Genomic DNA, 14,419 nt, shown 5'->3' with positions numbered 1-14,419 from the left:
CAACATAAATATAATAAACATTTTTTTAGCCTACTGTTATAATTAAAATATAATGCAATGCAAAATACAACAAAATCAAATCAAAATTAAAATGTTACTAGAATGTTACTAGAGAGGAGCAAGTTCTTTTAAACATACTCATTAAATTCTGGGATTACATTAGAACCCCCACATGGATCCAGAAGCCCATTCGTATCTGTCATTTTAAAACTAGGGCTGGTATGAAAAAATATCTGATACTGATAATTAGGGCAAGGCATTTTCATGACCTAAAAATTGCTAAAAAAAATGCCAAACAAAAAAAGAATTTATGATCTAAAAATGATTAAAAAATATGATTTTTTAAAAAAAATAGTAATATATATTTTTTTAAACACTTTCCTGTCATTAGTTACAGATAATGTGTTTATTTTAGAGAGCAATTTAGTGTATGACAGTGCAAAATGTTGAAATATAACTTTAATTCATTTAGGAAAGGGGGAGGGTGGATACCCCTTGTAAGAAACAATGATTATTGCAGAACTGGCATAGGTATATGCAATTTAAATTCAGTTTTAGAAAACTAATTTAACTTTTACTGTTATTGGAACCACAAATTGCAGTGGGTTTTCACAAAAAATGAACAATAAACACTTGCTTGAGGTTCTCAATGATTGTCTAGATGGAAAAGGAAAAGCTCCTCATTTCCAGTGAAAAAACTGGAGGATGCTGAATGCAAGCAATGTCTCCTGGGTTTAATTCAGTCAGCAAAATAAAAAAAAATCACCTTACAAGACTTGAAAAATAGGGGTATGAGCTATTGCTTGCTATAAGTCTGCTTTGTTCCTGGAAATGTTGTTTTCTTATGTACAGACAAATATTTAGAAGCAGAAATATTCAATAAATAAAATCTCAAAATATAACAAAAAAGTACCATGGCCTTCCAGAAAACTATTAAAAATGCTCAAAATGACCTAAAAATCTACCCCTCAAATATGATGAAAAATGCAAAAAAAGTATTTAACCAATTACTTCTTGACACATATTTTTACATATTCAAGCAATCTTTCAACTATTCATTTTAAATCATTAAATGCTCTGCCCTACTGACATTCAATACTCTATTGATCCAATGTTAGTGGTAAACATTTCTTTAAAGTCCTGAATGGTCCATTCATCTTCTTATTAATATGGAGAGATGATTGGTTTTTCCTTAGAAAAAGAATTTTGAATTCCATTGCTGACATGCATTGAAATTTAACATTAGTAATTAAACTAAACCTCTATATTGGAGATGGACCAATATGAAATTTTTACCGATACCAATAAATTATTAAATTGTATAACGTATATCAATAAATATTATGACTGTTCCATGAAGCACATGAATGATTTATTCATGTTGCTTGCAATAGTTTTTTTCTTTTACCTTAAAGAGACTGTGTATATAGACATCCTTTTTAGAAAACCTCAGTACCTTTTTCTTCATTAAGAAGATGTCAAAACAGCAGATTTTGCACTAAATTAGAAGCTATTTACAGAAATACTGACTCGGTAAAATTTATTTTACAGATTATCATTACACAATATTTTACCTACACATCTGCAAATACCAATAGACAACGAATTAATGTTTATACAAACAATACATAAATACAAAGTTAACATAACCATAGTGAAATGAGGAACACTGAATTATAATAATTTATATTTACGAGGTTTTCTCGGGCAATCAGCAAGGTGATTTCTGGAAATTACCTGGCTGATTGCTCGAAAAACTTCTTCAATATTTGCCACCAGGAAAACTTCAAGAATTATTTCAATTTATATTTAATCTATGGAATCCTGCAACTAACCTGTATCATCTTGTCTTATATCATCCACTCTACTCTCCCTATCATAGGACTGATTTGTTTCTTTATCACCATCATTTATCTTGTTAACTTTTTTCATGTATTCTTCAGCAGAGGCTTTATCCAATCCAAAATCTTCATTATTAAGGCCAGAGATTGAATGCATCTTTGTGGATAATACTTTTCTTCTCAATGCAAATGCAATGTTGAATACATCTACAAGCCTTGAATTTGTATATGAGCTAGATGTGAAAAAAAAAATAGAAGTGAAAGTATACAACAGCATATGCAACACAAATTAATGTTAATTTTTAAATTATACCCATTTGAGGACCAAGGCCTGCCAAGGAGCTTTTGTTTGTGTGAAGAAAGTTCTGTGCATCAAGTCCCATCACTGTTGTTTTCTAGCTTTTAACATGTTCCCTGTCAGGGTGGTTTCACCAATTCCATCCTCCTGCGCCAAAGTGTTATTGGACTTTATTTCACAAATTTGCAAATTTTGCTTTTTTGACTGTAAAAATAGAACAGCCAAAATGCTTTTATGTGCACTCGACTTGCCAAGCCTTGTCGGTCATATGCCTTACGTGCATCATTGTTATACTCATGACCCCCGACATGCTAGGAAAACGAAGTTCAAGCCACATGCTTCGGTCATAATGACCAACATGGCGTGAGTGGTGAGTGCCAGTTTCGGTCATTATGACTGACGTGGCAGAGAACATGTTAAGACAGGAGGCCTCTACTACCGATTTCAAATAGCTTTGCAATAATCCTGGTGATGCTGGGTTGATATCTAAATTTTGAAGCTCCATCAGGGATCAAACCTAGGACTGCTTGCACTACAGGTCAGAGCACTAACCATTTGCTTGTATGTGAGATCTCTTAAATGTATATTTAACCCAAATATACATTGAAATATGGAGTAGCTTGACTCTTCCGGATTCAGAGTGTGAGGTAGAGTTATATTGACAAAAGTCTATTTTTGTGCATACATGCGGGAGCAAAGATAGCAAGAACTGCTACCCTAATCGCCGCCACTGATTAACATAAATCACTGACTGAAATGAAATTGAAAGCAGCTGAAATTTTTGCTCCAGTTTGAGGAAGAACAAGTAGGCGGAAAATAAACCGTTATTCAAAAAGTATCCGACATTGTTAATCTTGGGAACAAATAAAAAAGGAAGGTGTCCTCTGGTGGGGATTTGTTGGGTACCTTCCAGCATGTGATTTTCTTAAACTTCAAGGTGACTGCAATGGCTTTTGCTTAGAAAAATATAGAAATGTATTTTTAAAAACCAGTGTATTACAATCATACCTTTACATACAGTAGAACCCAGATTTTAAGATTTTTAGGGGACCATAAGTGAAGAAAACATAACAAGTGGGAAAGCATAAGGAAAGGGCTGAAACTCAAATGGAGTAAGAAAAGACTGCATAATCATTTTTTTTAAGCGTATAATGTATTAAAAAGAATTCAACAGCCAGGAAAGGTGCAATATTATGGATTCCTAAGGAGAAAAGCAGGAGAGACAGTGAAAATCAGCGGTGGACTAACAACCCTCTCTTTTGGGTTTGGGCAGCAGATGACTATATTTGCCTGCCCCTTATTAATTTCAATTTAGTCATACCTCTGTATACATGTGATTTCCACTTACTGTTACTGGCGATTTAATGCTATTTTTAGAAGTCAAGAGAGCTGTCACCTTTATATACTGCAAATATCATTGCATACTTTAACTCACATTGGAGCCACATGCAGAATGATTCAGATCCACTTGAAACTCTATGTCTAGTTCCAATTACCTTATCAGCATAAAGTGGACTCAAAACAAGCTGTATCAAACTTTTGTAATTTTTGACGTCAAAACAGGAGAATTGTTGTTTACTTATTGATAATGCACTGTCAGATTAATAGGTCTTGTAGTGTTATTCAGCCCCTTCTGACAATAGTTTCCCCATAAACAAGAACTTTTTTTTTGTAATCAACCTCATTGTCTCTACCTGCATTAAATGTGTGAAAGTTTTTCGAGAACTAGTTACAGACTTGTATCTCAAGGGCCCAAATCATTTCTTTCCTTCAATGTGCTTATTGCATTTTCAAAAAAAGAAAGGAAAAATAAGCCTTGCCTTTTCATTTTCACATGCTGTTGATGTCATGGACACATGGGCAATATTTCCTTTGCATATTGGTGCATCAGGTATCACATAGCCATGCACACCTGTGGTGGAGTAATGACTTCTTGTGAGGAATGACTTGTTTTACTTACCTCTCACTAAGTTCACTAAAGGTTTATCACATCCAAGAACGTCAAAAGAAAGGAAGATTATCTTTTATCGTTTAGGCTACTTGACAGACTATCCCTAGTTTCAGACATCATCTGCCCTCAACCTCATTAAGAGAATGGTCCAGTCCTAGAGATTTGATTTGATTTTTGCTATTAGTGTCGTTTTTCTGCACTTTTGGCTAATCGAAATGATTTATTATGAGGAAGTGTGATGATATGATGAAAATAATGAAAGGACACCCATACCCAGGTCAGGTTTCAAACCCAGGACCCCTGACATTGTAGTGTGCTGTACTAACCACTGCACCACAGAGGGCAGCCAACTGTAGAGGCACAAGTGACAAGCAACCTGCCTAGGTTGTCATGTCACTTTGATGTGAAATGTTGCATTTATTTCTAAAAGTTTGTTTCCAAGTGACACGTGTCACCTGGTGCTTGTCACTTTGGTCTGAAAGCTCGCTGATACTCAGTACACTGGTCGCCCATCCTTCTCTAAAATTCTGATTGTGAATGGTAGTAAATATTTTTTTTTTTTTTAATATATGTATAAACACATGAATGGACAACCTTACTTACATTTCTTTTGTTAGAATTTCAGCAAGTAAACCAACATGCTTCAGAAGTGTCATCAACAGTACACGTGTTACTTTCTCCAGCAGGACTTCATCTTCAACTTCACAGATATCCAGGTCCAATGACCGAGCAAGTTCCATCAAATTGCCATACACTGCACTTGAACAATGGGGAGAGAAAGCAATTTCCAGTGCTGTTTTCACTTCATCAGCAACAGCTAGCTTTGCAACGCATGCATTGATGATTTGTTGAATGTCTTCTGACCCCAACAGAACTGCATTGGTTATATCTGACACGCACTTCACTAAAATATGAAAATACAAAAATAACTGCAATAAGAATTGACAATACTTGAACAATGAAACAAATTTGAAATGTTAAAATATATAAATGCTAATATTAAGTACTATATTGGAACTATATCATATAAATCTACCAGTTTTATTTTAAAATATTTGTAAGTTCGCATATGATCAGATATTTAAATAGCTGTCATTAATCACAAAATCAATTCTCCCATCCAATGCTGGTACAAAATTATACATTTTGTATAATTTCCTGAAAATTTACCCTGCAAAAGTGCTTTGTTGCATTGATGGGATCCATAAGGTACCTGGCTGGTGTCTGAAATTGATACAAATGGTATCAATTCAGCCATACTTTTAATGATTTTAGCATATGGTGCTTCAGCTAACACTTATAAACTATACACACGAAATTTTAGCAAACAATGCAGGCTTGACCAGAACTCGAACCCAGGTCTCTGGTCTGGCATACCGCTTAGAGCTTAGAGCTTAGAGATGTTAATTCATGAAGATTAGGCACACTATGCAGAAATTTCAGCGAAAAATGTATACGTAGGGATGTGAACTTTTCGTTATATTTTTACCTAAATTTCGATGTTATTTTTTACTGTAATTCGGTGTTATTTTTCGCAGTTTAAGGCCAAATTCAGTATTATTAATTGAAAATCAGTTTTATTTTTACATGCATTTTTACTGTTTCTTCTATGGATAAGATTTTCACTTTGCTTTAGTTATGGAAAATTTAAGCAAATTTTACTTTGAATGACAAAAGGAAATAAATTTAAGACTTATCTTTGTGAGAAATGACTAGATTTATTGCATTTGGAAAACTATTTCATCTCATCGCCCACCTCAGTGGTTCGAATCCTACTTTAAAACTGCAGGTCCAGTCCCGTTTAGCCTTACTGTGCGTATGTGCAACTTTTCTTCTCTTTGTGCCTCTCACTTCCATTGTGCTTAATCGTGGAATCCTTCTGCTCCCATGTTATTTCGCAATTGCAGTGATTACAAAATAATGTAGTTTCTATTGGAAGCATAAAGTCTTTCAAAAGTAAACTAATGCATTTACTGCTGGCTTTGCCGTGCTGCGAAGAACACCACAGAAGAAAAATTAAATGCAAGATGATGCACAGACAATGCAACCTCAGTGACTCTAACCAACTGAAATTCCACTAACAGTGCCAAAAAATTCTCTCTCAGGCCTCAAAATACTGTGTGTGTGCACACATACACCTACACACCTAATTTCCTTCCCCTGCAACACAACAGGGGTTTCTTCCTGACCCTTTTCTGAGAATATACCCCCAGTGAATTCTATTTCAGGACGAAGTCAAAGCACTGTCAGTCATGTTTATGCCAAATTGCAATAAATGAATCATGACAATCTCTTTTAAATCGAACTTTCATTAGCTAGACTAGACATGAAAGAACTCATAGCACTTCAGTTAACTCCCTTTGAACAGAAGCAGTATATTGCATATTTCGCGGCGTTTCTTGCGTTAAAGTGCAAAATTAGGTGTTATTCTGAAAAATGACGTAATTCCCATTATTTCGCGATTCTGAAACACCGAAAACTTGCCTCCTTAACCTACCCAAATGCATTTTGAACACTTTATTTTGCTTTCCTGAACATTTCGGTGTTATCGTTAAAACAAAAACTTAACGTCCCTATGTATACATAGTACAACTCCTGTGTGTGTCTAATCTTCATGAATACACATAAGAACTACATTATGCGAGTAATGAAAACACATTTTCTTTTCAGAATGTGTATGATAAAGTCTTACTAATCTCCAATATTCTAAGCACTCACTCTTTTATTTGTATAGTGTCGAAGATTCCCTTACCTTTCTACCTTTAAAAATCAATGTATTAAAAAAATAGATTTGTGCACTCAATTATGTACTGTTTATAGAAATATATCAGTAACATATTTAGCAATTTACTGATAAACCATTATGTATTTATTGGCTCATACTCACAAAGTACTTACTAATATTTATAGAAAACATCAAATTGATAATATTAGGAATAGGTCATTATTGGCAGATACAAAGTAATAGTTTCCATCCTTAAGAATATACACAACAAAAACATACAGTAGCATACCTGTATTATCAGCAGAACTTTCAAGGCCTGAAGAGAAGAGTTTGTTATTGAGCCAATGTATGGATTCCCTTTCATCTTGAGTGAAGGTATCGCCCATTAGCATTCCACCCAAGCAACGGCCAACCAGCAAACTACAGGTTCTTTCCAAGTCTACCAACCATAACCAATATGGTTCAGCCATTTCAACCAGCTCTGATGGTGTAGGAGTATTTGCTTCTGCAAAATGATGATGTATATAAATTCAAAAAGTGCAGCTTAATCCACGTACAAATGTGTTTCAAAAATACTTGTGGATGAATAACCCCGATAGCATGTATTTTAACGTCACAAGCTACATCAAATATATACACCACATTATTTATACATGGGCTGTACCAAAATTAATACAAAAGTTGACAAACCTTTTAATTAACCAACACAGGTCATTCATATACAGTAGCACACCTTTATAATTCTTCCTCTACACTAGGGTTTCACTCAACATGGTTTCCACAACAAGTGATGCATTTTCAACATATTTGAACCAAATACTTGAATCTTCCTTGAAAAAAATGCAGGTGTGTACTGTTATCCCACATCTTTCTTAGGCCTTGGACTAGAAGTGTGATGATAATTACACAGACAAAGATATGTCCATGTTTCATCCCCTCATACCAGATCGGAAAAAAAAATGTCTCCATTGAATTTAAATGCATCCAGCAGACTTCCACCCTTCTCTTCTTCATATTGGGTGTCAACTGCCAAGGTACCTACTTTGCACAGGTTCCAATACTGCAAGTCTTCCACCATATTCTATATGGCATTGTGACCACAGTCCATTTGTGCAGTAAGCTCAAAGTTTGTGACTCATCTGTCTGGGTGAATCAATTTGTCCACTCACTGAGGATTCATGTCTCAGCTGATGCTCTCCCACTGTGGTTAGTCTTCAATGCTGGTTTCCCCATCTTTAAACCAACTGCACATTGCTCTTGTCAATGATGTTCTCAATAAAAATTCAGTAACTTCTGTAAATGTCAGACAGTACGCAGCCCTCCTTCATCAAGAACTCAATGATGGCAATTTTTTCTGCTTGGACTCCATTCTTTACCAGCAATGAGGGAGAAGAGTTACTACAGAGGAAGAGTTACCAACATGTGCAATTTGAATGACCTCTGTCACATAATGGAAAAGTTATGCCCACTTTTGCATTACTTTCAGAGTGAGCGAGCAATGGATGAAGGGGCAACCCTGCCTCCCCGCCAAAAGAGGATTATACTGGTTGTGAGTCAAGGCACCCTTGCTAGCCAGCAAAATACAGCCCAGAGTGTATTACATGGAAGAATAGATGACTTTGAGTACCTTCAGAGGTCACCCCTTACACCCCTGTGTAAGTAAGTAAGTTGACATGAAATTAGGGATGGGGCAATATGAAACTTTGGCTGATATCCATAAAGTACCGATATAAAATTTATCTATACCGATAACCGATCTTCTACCAATCTGATATAACATTCCAAATGGTCCTTGAAGACTTGAATGGATCATTAATCTCATTAATATACAAAGTATGTGTGTTCCTAGGTGACTGCAGTGTAAAAGACAGTGTAAAAGAAGTTGCATATTTAGATACTGACTTTTCAAATAAGTATGGCATTGGAATTATCTATAAAAATTAAAACAAAATGGGAGAATTTTGCACTAAATTATAAGATATAGATATATCAGAAAGGTAAAATAATCGGTAATTTTATCAATAAACTGATACCCTGATAGGCCAACATCGGCCGATACCAACAGAGTACTGATTAATCTGCCCCACCCCATTTTTATGAAAATTTTCACGATTTCAAATGCAAAAGATAAACACTTTTATATGTAAATACAGGAGGTGTGCAAATCAAGATTACTGGCTTGGTTAAGGCATGCACTAGAGAATAATGTGGGCCTCCTCAATGGGTCCCAGGTTCAATACCAAGTGGAGGCACATAGTAGTTTGGATCCCACTTTAAACGGTAGATTATCATTTCTGAGCACAAAATTGATTCAGAAACCAACAATAACAGAAGAATAGAACCAGGAAACAAAACAACTTATTTTAAACAGAAAAAGATACTTGCCTGATGTACTATCACTGAACTCCTTCTCAAAGACAAGGCCAGGAGGCAACATGCGATTCAGTTTATCCATGGGAGACAAAATGGACAGCAAGTTGAATAACAATGGCTGCACACACGGTACTGGCAGCAGAAGCAGAGAATGCAGTATCTTTGAAAGCATTGCACCTGCAGCTGAATCATGAACTGCACCTATGAGAAAAAGATGACAACCCCTAAGTACAGCTCACAGTAAATTATGACACTGTCTATGCTGAATAGTTTTTCTTACACAATTTTTTCCCAGCCCTCAAAGACCTGTTGTCCTGAGAGGCTTAACATCACATACGTTATCTCACATACTTTTCCAAAGTCTATATTACAAGAAGTTGCCAAAGATATACATTTCTTACAAGTGATACTTTTGCAGAAACAACTTACCCTGGTTATTATACAAAACCTGCATTTTTTATTTATAATTGCATCAAATCTATAGGGTATTATTTTTATTTTTTATTTTATTATTATTTTTATTTTATTATTTTCTTTATTTCATTTTAATTTTTTCATGATGAAGTGTTGGACTCTGCTATTTGACACATTTCATTGTTAATTCAGGTCTATCCTGTCTCATACTGTTTCAGACAGCATTTAGATTCCAATAAACCCAATTAAGCATGATCAATTTTCAGGGATTCCATTCATTTTGGCAAATCAGATTCCAGGTTCTTGCAGGCTTTTAAATACATTTCCAGACCACTCTTGAATGTGTTAACATAATATAATAACTCCTTTCCTAAGTCATTTTTTAAATACAAAACACCTGTTGTAACAAATTAGTGTTTACAAATAGGTGAAAATCAATATTCACCACATCTGCAATCTGCAACAGTCCACACACAACCCCAAACCAACATGTACACCCCATATAGTGGTAGTGGTAGCATTGTTCCCTTGAAATAATGGGGAAACAAATTGCAGAGTTGTTTGGATCCCACTTTAAACTGTACGTTCAGTCCCTATTAACCTGTCTGAGCAAAAGTGAACTTAAGCAAACTTTTTGAATTTGAATTTGAATTTAAAATTGTGGGTGCGGCAGCACTAAGGCTATTTTGCACCCTTCACATTATACGGGGTCCAGCCCCTTATCGTTACAAATAACAACTCTAACGTTGCAGAACTAAAATCATAAAATATTAAAATCTTCTGACTTTCGTTAAAAGCTGAGGCTATAAAGGGGCACTCAGCAGACATAAGGATAAAAGAACAGGACAATACAAACAAAATTATACTGGCCATGGGGCCAGTCGCCAGAGGCTCGTCTAAGCAAACTTTGCCAAACTAAATGTACAACAATACTTTTATATTCCTCGACTTCTTCAGGATAAAGGATGTATTTAGGGGGGCCAGGGGGTCCAGACTCCCTCCCCCCGAAAGATTTATCAAGTACTAACATTAAATAATGAAAAATATATTCGTTTAGCCATTGTTGTATAATTTCCTCTGAACTTATTGGAAGACAAGGATTATATTGGGATCATAGGGCTTTGAGGGACACGAAGGACGTATTTAGGAGGGATCCAGGGGTCCGGACCTTCGGAAAGACTTACCAAGTATTAAAATTAAGTAATGAAAATATTAGCATTTGTTGCATAATAGATGGTTATTAATTTCCTCTAAACTTTCTTTAATCAGAAAATTACTTTTCTCCAACTACATGTGACATCATTTTTGTTATTCGATAAATATTCAATTATTCATCTATTTAACATTAATTTCATTGCCAGCTTGTTTTTATGCAAATTATTCCGATCTTAACCAAAGGTAAGCTACATAATGAATATGTGCTCTTATCTCTCTATTTTATAGCTACAGTCTTTTTACCTAATAGTGTAATAATAATATAATATTAATTTGATTTAATATAATTATTTTAATTTAAACTTTATTATTGTTATAATAATAATTATTATTATTCCTGAGACACTTGGTTCGGACCCCCACCCCCAAAAAATATTTCTAGATATGTGCCTGTCCAGGATGTAGATAATTTTTATGAAATTTCCGACATTTTCGCTCATAGGAGAATTACCTGACTCTTCAAGGTTTTAAATGTATTCTATTACACTCCATTTCTCTAAAACTGATCATCTACATGTACATACCATGTAATTTGTTTAAAGCATTTGGAAAATTTTTTGCTATGTTTGCAGCATGCCTGAATACTTCTGATGCCAGAGGTAGAAGAAGATTCAAATGGTTATGTAAAAGATGTATACTTGGAGAAATCTGTAAGAGAAGACAGATCTGTAATATTAAAAACATTAGACAACAAAATAACTTCGTAAAAATTCTGTGAGATAGCTTTGTCATTCTAATAGTAAAAGAAAAGGTAACGCTACCACCTGCATATTGCAGCATGCTGTGGGGGAAAGGGGGGGGGGTTGGAGGTAGGACCCACATGTTCACAATCTTGGCCACACTTCAAACACCTTTAATCCCCACAGTTCCCTACAAACTTTTAGCATACTAAAATGTACAATGGAATCAATTATATATTAGTATTGGAACGATTTTTTAAAAAATTACATCAGCGAGTATATCAGAATCAGAGAATTGCCTGTTTCATTGCTTCACTATAAATAATAATTTTAATATTCCTTGACTTCTCATGGTTTCTGATAGTTTTTATTAGATGTCTAGGACTGTTCCATTACTTGATTTACCTTAGGTTGATTTCCATGACTATGTGGAAACTAGGAATGTACTGACATGAAAGATATATACTTAAATTTACCAAAACCAATATTCTGCTAATCCAAAATAAAATTGCAAATATTGCATAAATAACATCTACTTGATCAATGTAGTATGTAACCAGATATCAATAATAGGTACCACCTTTCAAACCAAAAGTGAGTATGTAGAAATATATTGTTTTCAAAACTAAGGATTATGAATTAAACTTTTATATTCTTAAATATAAAAGACCAATTTTCAAGACTAGCATTCCTGGCATGACAAAGGAAAATGGATAACACAAGGGAAACTTACCAGAGTACTGTCAAATGAGTTCATGCTGCAATATGCCAAGAGATGGCTTTGCAATGATGACAACAGTCCACGTAAATGAGTCAGGGGGGCTCCCTTCTCACCAATTTCACCCTCCCCTTTATCAAGATTCTTTTCTATCTCGTTCAGGCGCTGTTCCTGTGAAATCAAGGAAAATAGCAATGAGTTATTTTCATGAGCCACAAGCCACGTAAGATATACTGCATAAAAAATACTATTGTACAATTCAGGTAATATTATAAATAAAGTTTAGATTGTGTTGCATGCCAACATGATTCAAATCTCCATGCACACACAAGTATTGTACAATGTATATAAGTAACCTGATGAAAAAAATATTAGCTTCGCATGGGATTCATTCTACTCACTTGCAATTTGGTATGTATGGCAATAACTTAATGAAATGAAATTACCTATTATATTAGCTAACTCCATACAGAGGATTACTCCTCCAAATATAGAGGATTTATACTCCAAATGTCAGTAACCTAATCTTATCTGATTGGTTTTAGATCCCTCAATCGCAACTAGATGGCACTTGTTGCCCCATGTCTTAAAGTTTAGCCACAGGTAACCTGATATTGCATATTTTTAAAAAATGGACAAAATGCAGTGCATCCTCAATTATATATTTTTGAAGGGAATGTGGGTAAAAACTAAGAATGTGGAAAAATACATAACCTGGGAAAATTTTATGCCACGCTACCTCATTGGCACAAAGAAAATAGTGTGTATAAAATGGGAAAAGTTAAAATCTGGGTAGGATAAATTCAGGGTTGCACTGCATGCACAAAGAAAGAAGAGGTAGAATTTAGGGTGCAGCCAGATGTTGGTTTGGTAGCTCAGTAGGTTCGATCCCTGGTTGAACCTCAACTTTTCTCAAACTATTTTGTAAGTTAATAATGGTTTGATACTTCAAATATCATAATAAAAGTACAAATGAAAATGTTAAGTACTAGAAGTTAACAATCACATACATTGCATGTAAATCAGTTTATCAGATTGAAGGAGAAATAACTTTTCCATTTACAAATTAAAATGGATATTGTACATGAAAGTTTCGCTTTTACTTAGTTATAATTCACGTCTTTACTGTATGTATTTGGATAACTTGCTGTCTGCATTTCCACTTCTGGTGGAAAAGTGAATTTTGCTCCTCTTCTTCCTGTTTCCATCTCACTTTCAAATTAGCAAGAAATATAAATAAATCCAAAAAATGATTTTGCACATATATGAGCAAGTATTTTAAGACATAACAATTACAATATAAATGCTTCAACATACCGTATGGAAACTCAGGTTCCTTAAAAGAGTCTTCATCAAAACTTCAGCAAGATGCAAGTCCTTCCCACTTAGTTTGTCTTCTGAATCACATGGTTCACTATATCCTAACAGAGAGGATACATAACTGTGATCCTCTAAGCTTGTCAAAATTATGTCTAGAAGCATTTTCTGAAAACAAGAAAGAATAATATTAGCATTCAATAATAGTTTTATAGTAGTTCTGAGCCCACTAACAAAAAACATTACTCTCAACACACTCTACAAGAATCTCGGGAATAGCGTTCCTCTTGAAGTTAATTACCCTTTTTCCAGGAAACACGACATTTTTTTTAAAAAAGAGTAAAAAAATTGAAGGAAATCAGCCATAAGATACATTTGTTGCATTGTGATTCTCTTTAAGACTGCTGTACTAATCATCATCAGCGGTATGACATTTAGGTCACTATCTCAAACTAAATTGCCTCAGCTAGAGAAGCTTTGGTTTTCGAGCATACCATGTGAGGTCCTGGGCAAACTACTGGCCATGTGTTACTTGCCACAGTGCAATGTTAGGTTGATATACGCTCCTGTTTGTTTTGTTGTTTTTTCTTTTGTATTTTTTAAAATTTTGATGTGTGGTGTAGTATTGTAATCAAGAGGTTGTCCACTGATAAAATCATGAAGTTTTACTTATGAAGAACTTATCATTTTCCAGTGCACAGCTGTGTTTTGTTTTTTTCTTGCACTTCAGTTTCTATGAAAATTTTTGACTTGAACTTTGGGTGTATCTGCACCTGTAGGATATCATTTGAAGCACAAGGAATAATAATTTATTTTAATAATATAACATGTGATTCTACCATGAAACTAGCAGCCTAAGTACAATTTTAAAGCAATTTTTGTATAGG

The 14,419-nt window shown here is 34.6% G+C and overlaps 1 protein-coding gene across 2 annotated transcripts in view; it reads right to left on the bottom strand.

Moving 5' to 3' along the window:
* LOC145984969 (putative E3 ubiquitin-protein ligase HERC1) overlaps positions 1-14,419 on the bottom strand; it is a 309,625-nt gene that overhangs the window by 232,012 nt on the left and 63,194 nt on the right. For both annotated transcript variants that reach the window (XM_083118420.1, XM_083118421.1), the window contains exons 15-21: positions 13,533-13,700; positions 12,231-12,386; positions 11,342-11,465; positions 9,201-9,389; positions 7,105-7,320; positions 4,694-4,994; positions 1,836-2,074 (exon numbers count right to left, since the gene is read on the bottom strand). In XM_083118420.1, the coding sequence (XP_082974546.1) occupies positions 1,836-2,074; positions 4,694-4,994; positions 7,105-7,320; positions 9,201-9,389; positions 11,342-11,465; positions 12,231-12,386; positions 13,533-13,700 (1,393 nt within the window). The remainder of the gene's footprint in view (positions 1-1,835; positions 2,075-4,693; positions 4,995-7,104; positions 7,321-9,200; positions 9,390-11,341; positions 11,466-12,230; positions 12,387-13,532; positions 13,701-14,419) is intronic.

This window comes from Lepisma saccharinum, chromosome 3 (assembly GCF_977018435.1).
Source record: "Lepisma saccharinum chromosome 3, izLepSacc3.1, whole genome shotgun sequence".
Taxonomy (NCBI): Eukaryota; Metazoa; Arthropoda; class Insecta; order Zygentoma; family Lepismatidae; genus Lepisma; species Lepisma saccharinum.
The sequence above is the reverse complement of the archived record's forward strand: the minus strand, read 5'-3'. Positions and strand labels throughout refer to the sequence as shown.